Source organism: Oncorhynchus mykiss, chromosome 20, assembly GCF_013265735.2.
Source record: "Oncorhynchus mykiss isolate Arlee chromosome 20, USDA_OmykA_1.1, whole genome shotgun sequence".
In the NCBI taxonomy this organism is placed as follows: domain Eukaryota; kingdom Metazoa; phylum Chordata; class Actinopteri; order Salmoniformes; family Salmonidae; genus Oncorhynchus; species Oncorhynchus mykiss.
In genome coordinates this window covers 29,105,721-29,125,995 of record NC_048584.1, presented here as the reverse complement: position 1 = coordinate 29,125,995, position 20,275 = coordinate 29,105,721, and the positions used below count along the sequence as shown (strand labels likewise).

The following is a 20,275-nucleotide window of genomic DNA, read 5'->3' as shown; positions in this document are numbered from 1 at the left end:
TGAGAAACAAGATTCTCTGGTCTGATGAAATCAAGATGGAACTCTTTGGCCTGGAACCATCCTTACGGTGAAGCATGGTGGTGGCAGCATCATGCAGAGCGGTGTTTTTCAGCAGCAGGGACTGGGAGACTAGTCAGGATCGAGGAAAAGATGAACCGAGCAAAGTACAGAAAGACCCTTGATGAAAACTTGCTCCAGCGCTCTCAGGACCTCAGACTTGGGCTAAGATTCATCTCACCTTTTTTGTATGCTATTTTAATGTATGAGAATTAACCAATGATATCAGGCCACACCCAGGCCATGATTACAGACATCTGTGTGTCTTTTGACACTATATAAATGAGTCATCCCACAGTGTTTGTCATTATACCCTGATGAAGACAGCTTGTCTGTCGAAACGTTGGACATAAATATTTTTGCATCTGAGCACCTAGAGTGTGCGGCTCTCCGCTTGAGAGGATCTGCAGAGAAGAATGGAATAAATTCCCTAAATACAGGTGTGCCAAGCTTGTACCATCATACCCAAGAAGACTCAAGGCTGTAATCACTGCCAAAGGTGCTTCAACAAAGTAGGTCTGAATACAAAGGGTCTGAATACTTTTGAATACTGAATACTATTTTTATAAATTTGCTAAAATTTCAAAAAACTTGTTTTTGCTTTGTCATTATGGGGTATTGTGTTCAGATTGATGAAAGGGAAAACGATGTATTCAATTTTAGAATAAGGCTGTAACCTAACAAAATGTGGGAAAAGTCAAGGGGTCTGAATCCTTTCCAAAGACACTGTATCATCAGTTGAAACGTCTTTCCTACCTGGTACCCTACCGTTCTTCTGTGAGCTGCTCCATGCCACAACCATGAGAGCTGCATGCTCTTGCTGCCTTCAGATGAAACTAGGCTATGTGTGTTATTATTTTAGGCATGCCAGTTAAGAACAAATGATTATGTACAATGACGACCTAACCCATAACTACATAATTGATTAACTGTATACCTCCACTACACTACTTTGATACACATCAAGCAGACTGAGGGTAGTGGGTATATGGTCTGGTGCAATGTTCCGTCTAAACTGCGTGCCGCCGGCACACAGTAGCCCTGAGACTGCTGCACAGCTCCCCAGGACTGCAACACAGAAGAAATATCAGCTCAGGAGATATAACTTCACTCAACTTTCTAGAGCAGTGGTCACCAACCAAACAGTCAATCTCCAAGGCATCCCTAGTTGATCGCCAAACATTTCTGTAAAAAAAACAATGATAAAGCTTGTACCCAAGAAGGCAAAGATAACTGAACTAAAAGACTCGCCCCGTAGCACTCACTTCTGTCATCATGAAGTGCTTTTAGAGACTAGTCAAGGATCATATCACCTCCAAATTACCTGCCACCCTAGGCTCATTTCAGTTTGCATACCTCTCTAAAAGGTCCACAGACGATGCAATCACCATCACACTGCATACTGCCCTATCCCATCTGGACAAGAGGAACACCTAGTTAAGAATGCTGTTCACTGACTACAGCTCAGCATTCAACACCATAGTACACTCCACCTTATCGTTAAGCTGGAGGCCCTGGATTTCAACCCCACCATTTGCAATTGGGTCCTGGACTTTCTGACGCGGCTCCCCCGGGTGGTTAAGGTAGGAAACAACATCTCCACTTCACTGACCCTCAACACTGGGGCTCCACAAAGATGCGTGCTCAGCCCCCTCCTGTACTCCCTGTTCACCCATGACTGCGTGGTCATGCACGCCTCCAACTCAATCATCAAGTTTGCAGACGACACAATAGTAGTGGGCGTGATTACCAACAATGACGAGAATCGAAGTGTGGTGTCAGGAAAACAATCTCTTACTCAACGTCAACAAAATACAGCATATCGAAACAAAACGACCTTACTGCTACAGTACTGTTTTTAATTGGTAAATGTTGCATAGGCTTACATTTTTTAAGTAATGTTAAAAAAATCTAGGCTTACATTTTGACTCAGAAACGGTTGGTGACCACTGTTCTGGAGTTTTCCCTGTTAACACTATCAACGTTTCCCTTTACTGTGGCAATTGTGATCTTTTCAACGCAATATTAGACACTTTCAATACACCATATCGAAACAAAACGAGCTATGCAAGAGATTGTTTTGTAGGCAGAACGCATCAGAGTAGGATTTTATTGCATTGACATGCACGACTCAGCCGATACTCTACAGACCAGTGCAGTTTAACCAATCAGAGCTGCAGTAGGCCTATATGCAAATGATTAATTTCCATACATGGATCTGCGCTATTTACAGAACTGGTACGCCGTCCAGCTGGTGGCGGTAATGCACCATTAACATTGGATGCCAACCGCCGTTAAACCCCATCGAAGAAGAAGACTTTAAACTGGCCGTGAGTAGATATGCTCGTTTTGAGATCAGAGCGAGAGCTCCATGTAGCTAGCTACATGTGCATATTTTGTACAAGTTATTTGCTAGTTAGTGAGTTATTAGCCCAGTTATAGATACTTTGTATTCAGCCATAGGGGAGTGAATGCTTCCTACAAGAGCACAACACGTACATTTCTAGACATCTTTGAAAAGCAAGTCCGGTAAAGGGCTTTGTTTTGTCTTAAAGGGGCAGTGTTGTATTTTGAGACGGGTTTGAATAAGCTAAGTAGCCAAAAGGCAAAGGGTAACATAATTTGTCTGATTCTCTGTAGTAATGGTATGGGAATAATAATGCATTTGATTCTTTTAGTGTTTTTTTTGTTGCATCAAACAACACTATTTTCAGTGACCTTGTCTGAAGGACAAGCCCTGCATGTTTTTTTCAAAAGTCTCTTGGAATGTAGGCCTACATTGAACACCACAAGTTGGCTGCTACTGTAGGCTGAATGATAGAACATCTATTTCCATGTTAAAATGTAATGGGATGCATTTTCTCCATTGATTGTGATGGTAGGCCACTCTGGTAGGCCTACATTATAATCAAATAGCCACAATAGTCTACTTGGCCACTGTTAAAACTGTAACTTAAAACGGGTACAGTCTCAGTGTTCACAGTAAACGCTCACTGGAAGTTGCACAGAATTTCACAACGTTCAAGTTTGTGTTCGGCAGACCTGAAATTTGCTCAGTGATGGAAAAAAATTGAGGGACAATTGGTGTGGTGTATACCTGTGTATAGCCTCCACTACACACCTGGCCCTTGTGTTTTACAAGAAATGCACTCTCCTACATGAGTGTGCTGGTATTATGGTTGCTGTCCTTTCAGAATCACAAACCTGTCACACACTGAAGACCTATAGGTTCACCACTGTCCTAACCTGTCACACTGAAGGTCTGTAAGGTTCACCACTGTACTAACCTGTCACACACTGAAGACCTATAGGTTCACCACTGTCACACACTGAAGACCTATAGGTTCACCACTGTACTAACCTGTCACACTGAAGGCCTATAGGTTCACCACTGTACTAACCTGTCACATACTGAAGACCTATAGGTTCACCACTGTACTAACCTGTCACATACTGAAGACCTATAGGTTCACCACTGTACTAACCTGTCACACTGAAGACCTATAGGTTCACCACTGTCACACACTGAAGACCTATAGGTTCACCACTGTACTAACCTGTCACACTGAAGGCCTATAGGTTCACCACTGTACTAACCTGTCACATACTGAAGGTCTATAGGTTCACCACTGTCACACACTGAAGACCTATAGGTTCACCACTGTCACACACTGAAGACCTATAGGTTCACCACTGTACTAACCTGTCACACTGAAGACCTATAGGTTCACCACTGTACTAACCTGTCACACACTGAAGACCTATAGGTTCACCACTGTCACACACTGAAGACCTATAGGTTCACCACTGTACAAACCTGTCACACTGAAGACCTATAGGTTCACCACTGTACTAACCTGTCACACACTGAAGACCTATAGGTTCACCACTGTCACACACTGAAGACCTATAGGTTCACCACTGTACTAACCTGTCACACTGAAGACCTATAGGTTCACCACTATGCTAACCTGTCACACACTGAAGACCTATAGGTTCACCACTGTACTAACCTGTCACACACTGAAGGCCTATAGGTTCACCACTGTCACACACTGAAAACGTATAGGTTCACCACTGTACTAACCTGTCACACTGAAGGTCTATAAGTTTTGGGATATTTTTCAACGAAAGTAAAGGACATGTTATGAGTAAAGTAGGAAGCCCAGTTTTCAATAGGCAATGAGAAATTAATGTTTCAGGGAAGGAGTGTATATACAGTTGAAGTCGGAAGTTTACATACACCTTAGCCAAATACATTTAAACGCAGTTTTTCACAGTTCCTGACATTTAATCCTTGTAAAAATTCCCTGTCTTAGGTCAGTTAGGATCACCACTTTATTTTAAGAATGTGAAATGTCAGAATATTAGTAGAGAGAATTATTTATTTAAGCTTTTATTTCTATCATCACCTTCTCAGTGGGTCAGAAGTTTACATACACTCAATTAGTATTTGGTAGCATTGCCTTTAAATTGTTTAACTTGGGTCAAATGTTTCGGGTAGCCTTCCACAAGCTTCCCAAAATAAGTTGGGTAAATTTTGGCCCATTCCTCCTGACAGAGCTGGTGTAACTGAGTCAAGTTTGTAGGCCTCCTTGCTCGCACACGCTTTTTCAGTGCTGCCCACAAATGTTCTATAGGATTGAAGTCAGGGCTTTGTGATGGCCACTCCAATATCTTGACTTTGTTTTCCTTAAGCCATTTTGCCACAACTTTGGAAGTATGCTTAGGGTCATTGTTCATTTGGAAGACCCATTTCCGACCAAGCTTTAACTTCCTGACTGATGTCTTGAGATGTTGCTTCAATATATCCACATAATTGTCTTACCTCATGATGCCATCTATTTTGTGAAGTGCACCAGTCGCTCCTGCAGCAAAGCACCACCACAAAATGATGCTATCACCACTATGCTTCACGGTTGGGATGTTGTTCTTCGGCTTGCATTCCTCCCCCTTTTTCCTCCAAACATAACGATGGTCCGTTCTATTTTTGTTTCCTCAGACCAGAGGACATTTCTCCAAAAAGTTCAATCTTTGTCCCCATGTGCAGTTGCAAACCGTAGTCTGGCTTTTTTATGGAAGTTTTGGAGCAGTGGCTTCTTCCTTGCTGAGCGGCCTTTCAAGTTTTGTTGATATAGGACTCTTTACTGTCGATATAGATACTTTTGTACCTGTTTCCTCCAGCATCTTCACAAGGTCCTTTGCTGTTGTTCTGGGATTGATTTGCACTTTTCGCACCAAAGTACGTTAATCTCTAAGAGACAGAACGCGTCTCCTTCCTGAGCGGTATGATGGTTGCGTGGTCCCCATGGTGTTTATACTTGCGTACTATTGTTTGTACAGATGAATGTGGTACCAGCCAACAAGTGCTCAGCATATGTGGGAACTCCTTTAAGACTGTTGGAAAAGCATTCCAGGTGACTACCTCATGAAGCTGGTTGAGAGATGGTCAAGAGTGTGCAAAGCTGTCAGAGCAAAGGGTGGCTACTTTGAAGAATCTAAAATCAATTTTGATTTGTTTAACACTTTTTTGGGTTACTACATGATTCCATATGTGTTATTTCATAGTTGTGATGTCTTCACTATTATTCTACAATGTAGAAAATAGTAAAAATAAAGAAAAACCCTTGAATGAGGTGTTTAAATTTTTCACTGGGACTGTATGTATGTACAGTGGGGCAACAAACTATTTAATCAGCCACCAATTGTGCAAGTTCTCCCACTTAAAAAGATGAGAGGCTTGTAATTTTCATCATAGGTACACTTCAACTATGACAGACAAAATCAGGAAAAAAATCCAGAAAATCACATTGTAGGATTTTTAATGAATTTATTTTCAAATTATGGTGGAAAATAAGTATTTGGTCAATAACAAAAGTTTATCTCAATACTTTGTTATATACCCTTTTTTGGCAATGACAGAGCTCAAACGTTTTCTGCAAGTCTTCACAAGTTTTTCACACACTGTTGCTGGTCCTGGTCCCTTTGCAGAAAAACAGCCCCAAAGCATGATGTTTCCACCCCCATGCTTCACGGTAGGTATGGTGTTCTTTGGATGCAACTCAGAATTCTTTGTCCTCCAAACACAACAAGTTGAGTTTTTACCAAAAAGTTATATTTTGGTTTCATCTGACCATATGACATATGACATTCTCCCAATCTTCTTCTGGATCATCCAAATGCTCTCTAGCAAACTTCAGACGGGCCTGGACATGTACTGGCTTAAGCAGGGGGACACGTCTGGCACTGCAGGACTTGAGTCCCTGGCGGCGTATGTGTTACTGATGGTAGGCTTTGTTACTTTGGTACTAGCTCTCTGCAGGTCATTCACTAGGTCCCCCCGTGTGGTTCTGGGATTTTTGCTCACTGTTCTTGTGATCATTTTGACCCCACGGGGGTGAGATCTTGCGTGGAGCCCCAGATCGAGGGAGATTATCAGTGGTCTTGTATGTCTTCCATTTCCTAATAATTGCTCCCACAGTTGATTTCTTCAAACCAAGCTGCTTACCTATTGCAGATTCAGTCTTCCCAGCCTGGTGTAGGTCTACAATTTTGTTTCTTGTATCCTTTGACAGCTCTTTGGTCTTGGCCATAGTGGAGTTTGGAGTGACTGTTTTGAGGTTGTGGACAGGTGTCTTTTATACGGATAACAAGTTCAAACAGGTGCCATTAATACAGGTAACGAGTGGAGGACAGAGGAGCCTCTAAAAGAAGAAGTTACAGGTCTGTGAGAGCCAGAAATCTTGCTTGTTTGTAGGTGACCAAATACTTATTTTCCACCATAATTTGCAAATAAATTCATAAAAAATCCTACAATGTGATTTTCTGGATTTTTTCCCCCTCATTTTGTCTGTCATAGTTGAAGTGTAACTATGATGAAAATTACAGGTTTCTCATCTTTTTAAGTGGGAGAACTTGCACAATTGGTGGCTGACTAAATACTTTTTTGCCCCACTGTATGTATATGCCATTCATTCATACAAGGATACACTTTCATGCTCGGGTTAGGACCTCCATATTGTAGCTTATAGAGACCACAACTGATGTATTAAAACATCTACTTTAGTTAAGATACAAACATCATGAAGCATATAACACAATCAATTAATTTGACTTCATGAAAATATGTTTTTTGGACCTAACTTGCATGCCACTTTTTCCATGTGGTTCTTTCTCCATGAAATTATGATCTCTTCCTAAATATTTGGTCACATTATTAATTTTCGTATGGTTTCCTAGAAACAAGGGGTTGCTCAACTAACCTTTTGGCTCAATTTACTCCACTCTCCCATTGAAGAACTATACATCAAACACTTAATCCAGATGTAGCCTGTTGCAAATAAAGGCAATAGGGTCAATATAGTAAGGATTTTTCGAAATACGCTTAAATAGGTGCCTAAAAATGTTGCCTTTTCTCATGAGATATTTTGCATTCTGCATTTTAGTGTAGCTCAAAGTAATATTCTTTGGAATAATTGCCTATTATTGCATTCCTTTAAATGTGATTCAGAATAGACTACACCATTTTCATCATAGGGTGTTTTTCTCGTTGTGAGTACTAATACACTGAAGTACAATGTTAGTTACTATAATACAACGTTTTATAAGTAGTATATTGTAAAGAGTTGATATGACTTAGTGTCCCTCTGTACAAATAGATTGACGGAAGTGATCCTAAACTATGATTGGATGAGCCCTATCACGTCACGTGTTGGCGGAAGTAGCAAGAGAATCGTTTGCCAGATGTTTTGCAACATGGCTGTATTGCTTAGAAGCTCTTCCAATTGAAAAACACTATCAACGTGAGTAGCTTGTTGTACTGTTGTTTAAAAAACTGCTAAACATATTTTAATCGTCAATGCAACACTAACCAATGTTTTCATAATGTAGCTATAGGCCTACGCCGCGGGAGACAAATCACTCTGGTGACACTCGCGCCAGATTTGAATGAATGATGCTACCCGGCCGTTAGCTTAAATTAATACAAATTGTAATTTAAATGGATAGTTGCGGGACGAAGCTACCCGGCCGTAGCAGAGGTTGGGCCAGAATTATTTTGCAGCGAAGGGCAACGTGTTCAACTACTAGTTATTTAACTGCAGGCCTCTGCAACCAATACTGTTATAATCATAGCTATTACACTAGAGACATGACGAACCTTTTCCACGAGAGAGACAGAGCGTTCCATTTCCATCTTAATGGTCGTGCTATCAGAGATCCTTAGTACGTCCCTAACCCTCATTGAAGTAAAAAATGGTTAGGCAAGGTTTAAGGTTAGTGCATGGGGGGGGGGGGGGGGGGGGGGGGGGGGTTATGGACATCTCAAGTATCCCGTATGGGGTACTAACGTTAGCTTGGAACTACCCTCTTCGGACTGGGGTGTAATCTTTACGCCGATTCTGTTGCAAAACGTTTTGGAAAAGAAACCATTCACTCCAAAAGTAAAACGAGAGTTTATATTGGACAAAATCAGGTAGGTCCCTCCCCGTTTCGTTCCGTTTGCAGTTTGATACTTAAACGGTAATTGGTTTCCGTAATCAATACACACACACCTGATGCTCTCCTGAAAATAAGTAGTCCTAGTATGTGGTGTTATGTTGTATAGTATACATGCTGATCATTGCTCCCCATATTGCTACCAAGTTCCCCAGTTATCTGTGTAACTCAAGTTTATGATGTATCTACAGTTTGTACATGTATTTTGTTTTCGAGTGCTTACTGTGTATTTGTTCTTGTTTGTTTCCGTTTCTCGGGCTATAACTTACTATGAGGCGCGGACGTGTGCGTGGTTTTGAGTGGTCAAGGTATTTCTACCTGCCTCTACCAGTGTCCTGTAAGGGCTGATGGGGAGAGTGTGTGGGTACTTATTAAATACAGCCATCTCAGTAGGCCTAGGACTAGCAGTAGGCTTTTGCAAGTCCTTTTTACCGAGGTTATTGTAGGCCAAGGGCAGCAGTAGAGGCTATTTAGAAAATCTGGTTAAATATGTATTAGCCTACGTACAGTCCCAGTCAAAAGTGTGGACACACCTACTCATCTAAGGGTTTTTCTTTATTTGACTATTTTCTACATTGTAGAATAATAGTGAAGATATCAAAACTATGAAATAACACACATGGAATCATGTAGTAACCAAAAAAAGTGTTAAACAAATCAAGATATATTTGAGATTCTTCAATGTAGCCACCCTTTGCCTTGATGACAGCTTTGCACACTCTTGGTATTCTCTCAACCAGCTTCATGAGGTAGTCACCTGGAATACATTTCAATTAACAGGTGTGCCTTGGAAAAAGTTTGTTTGGGGATTGTCTTTCCTTAATGCGTTTGAGCCAATCAGTTATGTTGGGACAAGGTAGGGGTGGTATACAGAAGATAGGCCTGTTTGGTAAAAGACAAAGTCCATATTATGGCAAGAACAGCTCAAATAAGCAAAGAAAAACGGCAGTCCATCGTTACTTTAAGATATGAAGGTCAGTCAATCCGGGAAATGTAAAGAACTTTTAACGTTTCTTCAAGTGCTGTCACAAAAACCATCAAGCGCTATGATGAAACTGGCTCTCATGAGGACCGCCACAGGAAAGGAACACCCAGAGTGACCTCTGCTGCAGAGGATAAGTTCATTAGAGTTACCAGCCTCAGAATTTGCAGCCCAAATAAATGCTTCTCAGAGTTCAAGTAACAGACACATCTCAACATCGACTGTTCAGAGGAGACTGCATGAATCAGACCTTCATGGTCAAATTGCTGCAAAGAAACCACTACTACTGCTTTGCTGGTGACACTGTCTGTGATTTATTTAGAATTCAAGGCACACTTAACCAGCATGGCTACCACAGCATTCTGCAGCGATACGCCACCCCATTTGGCTTGCATTTAGTGGGACTATCATTTGTTTTTCAGCAGGACAATTACCCATCACACCTCAAGGCTGCGTAAGGGCTATTTGACCAAGGAGGAGAGTGATGGAGTGCTGCATCAGATGACCTGGGCTCTACAATCACCCAACCTCATCCCAATTGAGATGTTTTGGGATGAGTTGGACTGCAGAGTGAAGGAAAAACAGCCAATAAGTGCTCATTATATGTGAGAACTCATTCAAGACTGTTGAAAAATAATTCCAGGTGAAGCTGGTTGAGAGATTGCCACGAGTGTGCAAAGCTGTCATCAAGGCAAAGGGGGGCTACTTTGAAAAATCTAAAATATATTTTGATTAACACTTTTTTTGCTTGCTACATGATTCCATATGTGTTATTTCATAGTTTTGATGTCTTCAATGTTATTCTACAATGTAGATAATAGTAAAAATAAAGAACCCTTGAATGAGTAGGTGGTTCAACTTTTGACTGGTACTGTATATGACACAGCAGTATTGATAGTGTTGGCTTAGGCTATTACGCCTTTGTTTGATTTGACAGTAAGAGTGGGTTTGGTAATGGTTAAAAATTAAATGTTGATTATATCTCTCACCAGATGCAACGGCGAACTCGCACAGTTAAAGTCTACACAGAAAAGACAACAGATGGAGATTCCGATGAACTGTGAGTTTTAACATAAGTCAGGAATCGTGTATGGAATTCATTTGATAAAATTGTTGTTGTTTTGTGTGTATTCTAAAGCTTCTGTATTCACAGTTTCCCTTTTGATCAGTTTTCCATAACACAAGCCTCTGTTCCCTTAGTAGTCCACACACTCAGTCAGCGAGTGAAGATGAGACTGAAGAATGGCAGCCAGAATCCAAGGCCCCCAAGAGGCAGCAGAAAGCTCAGCCAAGCGAGAAGAAACCAGCGGTGAAGAGGCAGGCTAAACCTAAAGAGCCCAAGGAATCCAAACCCAAAGTCCCACGCAAACCAGTGGAGAGGAAGCCCCGAGCTCCCAGAGCCCCTAAAGCTCCCAGAGCCCCTAAAGCTCCCAAACCCCCTAAAGCTCCCAAACCCCCTAAACCTCCCAAACCCCCTAAAGAACCCAAACCCCCTAAAGCTCCCAGAGCAACAAAAGGAGGTAAAAAGCAGCAAGCTCTGTTAGAGGAAGAGGCTGGAGGAGCCAATCAGACTAACTCCATCTGTGACGCAGCGGAGTCACAGCAGTCAGGCAGGGTCAAGGAGGAGGTAAGAGTCATGGAAACTCTCCCACCTGTTTAGTGAGCTTTTATTACGCTAGTAACAATATTGTGTTCATTTGGTTAGACATTACTTGCTTTGCAATTGCATTAATGGAGTTGAGTGATTTTTGTTATTACAGTGGTATAGGGACTTAGTGGTACAGTGTAATACGAACTGCTCAACATGATTTCTATGAAATTATTACACATTTGGCTGTACATAATGGTAGACACCTCACTGACTGACTTCACCGCTTGTTATATCAGGTAAGTGTTTATATACTCCTCCAATGGATGTCTTTCAGAGACTGTCCTTCATTGTGCCTGATGGATCCTGCAACGACAACATGTCCAGAGCAGGGGGCAGGTGGTCCGAGGGGCCGTCCTCCAGCCATCAGCCTTATGGGGTGAAGAAGGAAGAGCCGGAGGAGGACTTTGCGTTTGATGAGCCTTCTCTGAAGAGACAGAAGACCAGCAGTGCCCCTCAGGGCAGGCCCACCAGACTGCCCACCTCAGGAAGAGCCTTTGGAGAAGACCTGAACATGAACTGGGACCTTATTCAAGTAAGTCCTTTGAGTAATTCAACAACAAACCATCATTTTCAGCTCTAACCTAAATAAACTGAACAGTTGCTATACTGTTGTGCCAAACCACCAAATATGTAAATATCTGGTCTGACTGAATGGCACCCTAAAATTGTCTGCAAAATAGTTGACCATTGCAATCAATGTATGTTTCTTCATTAATGTAGTATTATTCACATGGTACTTTGATTCCTCTGTGATGCAGCATTCTCCTCTGTGTGTTGTCAGTTGCTGTCTGAGAGGACAGGAGTGGAGCAGTGGGTGTGTTTGAACATTTCCCAGCTCTTCAGAGAGGAGAACACCATTCCCTTTATAGTGCGCTACAGGAAAGAGATGATCAACCACATGGACGCAGATGCCGTGAGGGACGTGCAGCTGGTGCTGGAGGAGATCCAGTGAGGAACTTATTAGTGGGGTGCTATACCAGTTTATTAGACTGGAATAGAAAATACTATTTAACTTGTTTATTTGACTTCACCATAAGTAACTTAAGATAATCAAACAAATATTTCATAGTAGCCAGTGGTGTAAAGTACTTAAGTAAAAATACTTGAAAGCACTACTCTAAGTTGTTTTTGGGGGTATCTGTACTTTAATATTTATAATGTTGAATGCTTTTTGAACATTTTGAATGCTTAGCAGAACAGGAAAATGGTGTCATGAGAACATCCCCGGTCGTCCCTACGGCCTGTGATATGGTGGACTCACTAAACACATGCTTTGTTTGTAAATGATGGTCAGAGCATGCCCCTGGCTGTCTGTAAATTTAAAAAACAAGAAAATGGTGCGGCCTAGTTTGCTTTATATAAGGAATTTGAAAAGATGTATACTTTTATGTTTGATACTTAAGTATATTTTAGCAATTACATTTACTTTTGATACGCAAGTATATTTAAAACCAAATACTTTTAGAATTTTACTGAAGTACTATTTTATTCGGTGACTCACTTTTATTTGAGTCATTTTGTATTAAGTGTACTTTTACTCAAGTATGGCAGTTGGGTACTTTTTCCACCTCTGATGATACCCTGCATACTGTATATTTGTATGTCTGCATAAATAACTGTTACAACCAGTCAGTCCAATAACAGATCATCTCCGTTAGATGGCGCCATTCCGACAAGTTGGGTATTATTATAGTTGCCGATTCTTTTTTGTTGTTGTTGCGTATTTCATCTGTTTTTCTGTGTGTGTGTGTGTGTGTGTTTCTGTATTTGTGTGTGTGTCCATGCATGTTTTCATCTGTGTGATCCTGTGATCTTTCTAGTGCACTGGCGAAGAAGACGCAGACTATCAGTCAGACTCTTAAGAAGGAGGGAGTCCTGACTGCTGAGCTGGAACAGGCTCTGAGGAACTGCAGGACCGCTGATGAACTGGACCACGTGGTGAGTGAGAGCAGTCTACTTAGGGTTGCAAAGGGATGGAATGTTACCGGTAGTTTTTTATTTTTATTTACCAGTAAACTACTGGAATTCTGGAAACTTTCAAGGATTTTTTGGAGTTTTCATATTTGATTTATTTAGCTGTAAAGCATTATCCTAAATATAACCCATGAACTTCATGAATACCGTTAATGTTTAATATTTTTCCATAGTTTATCAAAATGACCTATTAATTACCAACATTTCAGAAAATTCCAACTTTGGTAAATTACAGGGAGTTTTTCAACTCTAGGTCTACTTGACCAGAACTGGACGGTGCATGTATGTGATCTGGACCTGAACTGGAACATGTGATGACTGACTCACTGCCTGATGGAATATCCTCTCTCTGATGTGTACTTGTACCCCTGCAGTATGCACCCTACAAGAAAGGCAGCAAGCTGAGCAAGGCCTGTCGTGCCAAGCAGCTGGGACTGGAGTCTGCTGCCCAGGCCCTGCTACAGAGTCCTCGCACTCTGGACCTGAGAGCCTGGGTCAAACCTGGGACTGAAGGTACACACGTTATACTGCCAATGGTACTGAATTCCCTGATGGAAGATTCCCGGATTTCCTGCTTATCTACTTCTAATTGTAGCAATCTTCCAATCAGGATTTCAGGAAAACCAGGAAATTTGGGGAAAGAATTTTGCAACCCTAGCCCTGTGTCTCACACCTCACATTAGCCAGCTGGGCTAATCTGCAGCAACTCCAGTTCTTTGCCATTATCAGTTACCATGATTAAAAAGAATTGGTCACAAGAGGGCAGCGAAGGTCTATGAAAGGGGACCACAATGAGGATGCTTTGGCTAGATATCATTTCTCCCAACCCCCCTCCGTAAGATACGGTTGATTGCACTTCCAGTGAAATTGAATGTATGGTAATTCAGTATAATGCCATTGCTTTCATATGCAGATGAAAATACATTTCCATTAGACCTATAATACTGGACACGCGCTCTCAGAATTCAGCACATAATGATGATCTTTGGACACCGGGTTTGCTTTGAGTAACACAGTCAAACCTTTTACATACTGTACAGGGGAAGTATTGATGTTAGTTTCTGTAGAATACCATTTTACTGCTCAAATCTCCCAGTATGCTGTCCCACTGATACCATAGTGTTAGTGCTACAACTAGTTTATTACTGTGTTCATATCCTAATGTGAGTTATATATACATCATTTCTGCATGTGTCTGCCCCACAGGTTTGTCCACTGTGGAGGAGGTGTCGACCGGAGTGGAGCAGATTTTGGCTGATATGATTGCTAAAGACGGAGAGTCCCTGACCCATATAAGATCGCTGTAAGAACTTTCTCCTTCTCTCCCTCTTTGCCTTCCACACTATGTACAAAACTGTGTTCCCCACTCCATCTGTTCCCCGTCTCCAATCATTGTTTCAGCTAAACCTGCGATCTAGCTGGTAATAAGTACTATGTGACACTTCTTGGCATCTGTGTGTGTGCATAGATAATTCAAACTTCTTTTGAACGTGTTACGGTTATCTCTCTCTCTCTGTGTGTCTCTCTCTCTGTCTCTCTCTGTCTCTCTCTGTGTGTCTCTCTGTCTCTCTCTGTGTGTCTCTCTGTCTCTCTCTGTGTGTCTCTCTCTCTCTCTCTCTCTCTCTCTCTCTCTGTGTCTCTCTCTCTCTCTCTGTGTCTCTCTCTCTCTCTCTCTGTGTCTCTCTCTCTCTCTGTGTCTCTCTCTCTCTCTGTCTCTCTCTGTGTGTCTCTCTCTGTGTCTCTCTCTCTCTCTCTGTGTCTCTCTCTCTGTGTCTCTCTTTCTGTGTCTCTCTCTCTCTCTCTGTGTCTCTCTCTCTCTCTGTGTCTCTCTCTCTCTCTGTGTCTCTCTCTCTCTCTGTCTCTCTCTCTCTGTGTCTCTCTCTCTCTCTGTCTCTCTCTCTCTCTGTGTGTCTCTCTCTGTGTCTCTCTCTCTCTCTCTCTGTGTCTCTCTCTCTGTGTCTCTCTTTCTGTGTCTCTCTCTCTCTTTCTGTGTCTCTCTCTCTCTCTCTGTGTCTCTCTCTCTCTCTGTCTCTCTCTCTCTCTCTCTCTCTCTGTGTCTCTCTCTCTCTCTCTGTCTCTCTCTCTCTATCTCTCTCTCTCTCTCTCTCTCTCTCTGTGTCTCTCTCTCTCTCTGTGTCTCTCTCTCTCTCTGTGTCTCTCTCTCTGTCTCTGTCTCTCTCTCTCTCTCTTTTTGTCTCTCTCTCTCTCTCTCTCTCTCTCACTGTGTCTCTCTCTCTTTCGGTCTCTCTGTCTGTCTCTCTCTCAGATGTGATAACAGCATGGTGATGCTCCAGTCGTCTGTGTCTAAGACAGCCCTGAAGGAGCAGCAGAAAGAGGGTCACCAGGGGAAGCCCAAAGACATTGACAAGTTCCACCTGTACTGTGACTTCACCTGCAGCGTGCAGCGTATTCAACACCACCAGGTGAGTCCCAGACAGACCCCTCAGCCAGTAGCAGGGAAATGGCTTTTTCATTTCTATAACTCTAGCTCTAATCATGCATTCAGGTCAATGTCTTCAATGACAAGATGCATTATTTCCATCCATTACACACTAAACCACATTCAGTATCTAACACTGGTGAACACCTGTCTTGATGCCTATGATACATTAGTAGAACCACGTAGTATTCAATGTGCTAATAGTCAACTGTTTGGACTATGGTAGGAAATGTGTACATAGCATTTCATGTTTACGTCTCTTTGTCCACTGAGCCCCAAACTGTTTATGTAAAAATGAGTGATCTTTGAGTAATATTGTAAGATCACTGTGAGTTTAACTCTGTGGCAGTGCTTGGTATTTCCCTCGGCCCCCACCCTGCGTGCCACTTCTGAATGCTAGTCACGTCAGGCGAGGTTAACCATGCCCCCGTCCCACTCAACCTGCCCCCCACCTTTTCCTGTGGCAGCTTGGTTACTCAGAGTTGGTCCGGGGCCACATGTCACAGTGGGTCTGTCACGGGCGCACCCTGCCCTCCTCCTTTCCTCTCGCCCCGGTCTGTGTCCCCCCAGTCATTCCCTCTCTGCTCCTCTTAACATATGTGACATGTCCCCCGCCGATGTGCCATTGGATTAGGGCCTGAGATTGACAGGCGTTCCTCCGCCGTGACAGCAGCTCCCTGCCCTGAGAGACAAAAGGGAGAGAGCGAGGGAAGGAGGGAGAGAGAGAGAGAGAGAGAGAGAGAGAGAGAGAGAGAGAGAGAGAGAGAGAGAGAGAGAGAGAGAGAGAGAGAGAGAGAGAGAGAGAGAGAGAGAGAGAGAGAGAGAGAGAGAGAGAGAGAGAGAGAGAGAGAGAGAGAGAGAGAGAGAGAGAGAGAGAGAGAGAGAGAGAGAGAGAGAGAGAGAGAGAGAGAGAGAGAGAGAGAGAGAGAGAGAGAGAGAGAGAGAGAGAGAGAGAGAGAGAGAGAGAGAGAGAGAGAGAGAGAGAGAGAGAGAGATAGAGTGAGTGGCAGCTGCGGATGAGTGGTGCATAGCTGCAGTCATGGTGTTGGCCTTTCCATTCAGGCGCTTGTGCGTTCTAGTCGAGAGCAGCCCACTCTGCGAGCGACATTGTTAATTTTGTGACGCGGAATTGTCACTGAGTGTTAATTTCTCCAGCAGTGACCTGCTAGCTGTTGGATTCCGGCAAAAATGAACCTTTTCTTGGCGTCATGTTTAAAGGGGAAAGGTTGTTGTATGTGTTGTGACAGGAGGCATGTGTACGCACATACAGTACTCGCTGTTTAATTTAGCACATTAGGCTAGCCGCAGTCAGGCAGGCAGTGTATTAAGGGTGTTAAGTTGTGGTATGTATTTATGCAGCTGGGTACAGAAGCACCTGGAGATAACACTTTAAACTGAACACTTAGTTATAGAATTAGTTGATTCTAAATGGTGTTGTTTTAATGGGTTGAAAAAATGCATTTCTGTTGAAACATCACTTTTTTTCAAATAGTTTATAAGCATAGGCACTAAAAGTATGATTGATCATCAATATATATATATATATATATACATATATTTGTGCTAACTCTATTCTTCATCTGTACTGTGAAGGTATTTAGACAATGATTTCTCTAATCTGAGTCAGTGGAGTTGATATTTCTAAAGACCACTGAGTTTCTATTTCCTCTGGACTTCTAGACATTGTCCTTTTGCGGGGAATTACTGTCAGCCTACACATAACCAACTACACAGTACACAACAATTCTTACAGATTGTCAACTGGCAGGTGAAGTTGTATGCCGTTTGGAATGTATTAGCCAATATCAGATTCAATTTGTCGAACATTTTAACTCTCTTGAAGTGCAGAAACAAACTGTATAATTACTTTTAATGAGTGCAGGTGCAGTGGAACGAAAATAAGTAAAAGGGGAAATCTGCATTTAACCGTCAGTATCAATTCCATCGGTTTACACAGGTATTTAAGACCTGACTGAACACTCAAAGAAACACTATCACAATGATGTATTAATGTACACACACCACATTGTAGAGTAGGTGTGACTGTCTACCCTGTGTGTGCCTGGTCCTCCCTGTGATTGACAGGCGTGATGGTGGAGAGGTGAAGTGGGTACGGTCAGCAGTACTGCGGCCCTGCGTTGTGACCGGTGTGTTCCCGGGGGTGACCGATGCGTTGTGACAAGGCTGGTGTCAGGTGACCAGCTGGCCTGATTGATTGTTTAGCGTCCGCCTCACGCCGCCTCACACCCAGGACCTCCAGCTGTCCCTTCCCTCCCTGCCAGGGAGGGTCAATCACAGGTTCTTGCCTGCACCACAACACTGACTACACAGAGCAACATGATCCTACTTCCTCTGCTCTCTTAGGACAGACATTTGGAAAAGTCAAGGAAATAGGTGATAATCCATTGTTCAGTGCTTCTTGCTCAGTTGCACTGTTGCTATTAAACTAAGATGCAGCTGGAGTTGCACTATTTTTCTCAGATGGTCAGGGTTAGCCCGTCGAGTCTAGTTGTAGATTTCACCATTTTAAGTATTGATCCTAGAGATGGGCTGTACGTTGGCTTTGTGTGCCATGTTCAGAACAGAAATGGTTGCTGTCACTTGGGCTCTTTCACAAACTATACATATAACTAAATGTGACGTGCAACATAGAAAATGCATGTAACATGATTTCTAAGAATTTAGTAATTATTAGGAAGTATTTCCTCAATTACTAAATGCTTAGAAAACATGTTATATACATTTTCTGTGTTGCACAACACATTTAGTTATATGTATAGTTTGTGAGTCCATTAAGCATTATTGATTACTTCCTAATAATTACTTACAACTTACAACCACAGTTAATCTTCCCACCATAGTTGAATGTATACTAACAACAGGGCATCATAATGACAAACTAAATTTTAGCCATAGTTAGAGTGCATCAACAGTGCCTCTCCACAGCTATTAACGTCTTGCTTATACTTTGGAATATGCCATTAGGGATTTGTTTTTCTATCCACAGCTCTAATTCCCTTTGCGTCTCCAACTGGTTTCTAATCTTCTTGTCTGTGGTTGGCCTGGAGTGTAGTGGACCTAGATTTGTCTGCTTCCTCAATTATAGACCGGCTGTGATGGACAGGTGGGGAAATACATGCCTGTTCTCTGCAGTTGGACTGGCAGCTATTTGCATTACGCGCAGCCAGATGTGCGTGTGTGTGTGTGTGTGTGTGTGTGTGTGTGTGTGTATGAGCTACATTTCCTTTATAACAATAGAGAAACAGGACATTTGCCATTTTTAAATTATGGTTTAATGATTATCTACAATTTAAAAAATAAACTTAGCATTAAAACAAATTGTCCAAGACTAGTCCGAGGGATCTTGTAATTTGGATGTTTTCCCCCGTTATTTCATTTCAGTTAAAACATTGTTATTTTATGAGATTACACATTTATTTGAGTGGTAATTATTTTTTGTCAAGTCACAGTTCAAATATAGGCTAAGGGAATAATGTGATTTCATTCTCTCGTTTTAGAATAATCACAGTATGTTTCATTCTTTAGCTTGGATTCCATTTAATTCAGACTTTATTGCCAATCAACAATGGATGATGAGGCATTTGTTTTAGGGCCATTACAGACTATTCCATCACGGTAAGACAATACAGTAACATAGCGATATGCAGTAGGACATTTAAAGTGAAAGATGTTGAGTCTACTGTATGGAACATTTATAGATAGACACTGAGTGGACAAAACATTATGAGCATTACTCTTTCCATGACATAGACTGACCCAGGTGAAACCAGGTTAAAGCTATGATCCCTTCTTGATGTCACCTGTTAAATCCACTTCATGAAGGGGAGGAGTCAGGTTAAAGAAGGATTTTTAAGCCTTGAGACATGGATTGTGTATGTGTGCCATTCAGAGGGTGAATGGGCCAGACAAAATATTTAAGTGCCTTTGAACGGGGTACGGTAGTAGGTCCCAGGCACACCAGTTTGTGCAACGCTGCTGGATTTATCACGCTCAACAATTTCAAGAATGGTCCACCACCCAAAAGACATTCAGCCATTTCGACACAACCACAGGAAGCATTGGAGTCAACATGGACCAGCATCCCTGTGGAACGTTTTTGACACCTTGTAGAGTCCATGCCCTGATGAATTGAGGCTGTTCTGAGGGGAAAAGGGGGGTGCATCTCAATAATAGGAATGTGTTCTTAATGTTTAATATACGTGTGTGTGTGTGTGTGTGTGTGTGTGTGTGTGTGTGTGTGTGTGTTTATATATATGCAATGCTTAAATTATTTTTGGCTGCGATAATATCAGTATTATATTGAATATTTATGATTCTAACACGATTATACAAATAATGAAAACAAGTCTTTATTCAACCCAAAACTAATATGATATTTATTTAAAACTAAATGTTTCCCTATAAAACATGGGATCAAGTTTATTTTTTCTTGAGAACACTCATTGCTGTATCGCAACCCCCATGTTGTGTGTGTTTGTTCTGAAAATGAAAAGATAAGGAGTTAAAAGTTCACCACATCGTCTTGTTTTCTTTGAGCCCTGCCTATCGCCCAGTTCAACAAGCAACACATTCACCATTCCTTACTCTTATTTAGAAAGTAAATATTGAATCTGAATCGCTCAGTCTTAAAAATAATATTCATTAATGTAGCTGA

General features: G+C 41.9%; 1 protein-coding gene across 5 annotated transcripts in view; it reads left to right on the top strand.

Annotated features, from left to right (window-relative positions):
• Positions 1 to 2,303: 2,303 nt before the first annotated feature.
• Positions 2,304 to 20,275, top strand: part of srbd1 (S1 RNA binding domain 1) — a 97,494-nt gene continuing 79,522 nt past the window's right edge. The window contains exons 1-9 of one of the 5 annotated variants that reach the window (XM_036956125.1): positions 2,304 to 2,387; positions 10,528 to 10,595; positions 10,736 to 11,162; positions 11,461 to 11,718; positions 11,968 to 12,134; positions 13,007 to 13,124; positions 13,535 to 13,673; positions 14,367 to 14,463; positions 15,427 to 15,583. In XM_036956125.1, the coding sequence (XP_036812020.1) occupies positions 10,528 to 10,595; positions 10,736 to 11,162; positions 11,461 to 11,718; positions 11,968 to 12,134; positions 13,007 to 13,124; positions 13,535 to 13,673; positions 14,367 to 14,463; positions 15,427 to 15,583 (1,431 nt within the window). In that variant the 5' untranslated portion in view covers positions 2,304 to 2,387. Of the gene's footprint in view, positions 2,388 to 7,721; positions 7,860 to 8,842; positions 8,862 to 10,527; positions 10,596 to 10,735; positions 11,163 to 11,460; positions 11,719 to 11,967; positions 12,135 to 13,006; positions 13,125 to 13,534; positions 13,674 to 14,366; positions 14,464 to 15,426; positions 15,584 to 20,275 lie in introns of those variants that run through there. The other 4 variants (XM_036956129.1, XM_036956128.1, XM_036956124.1 and 1 more) reach the window with 4 other exon arrangements.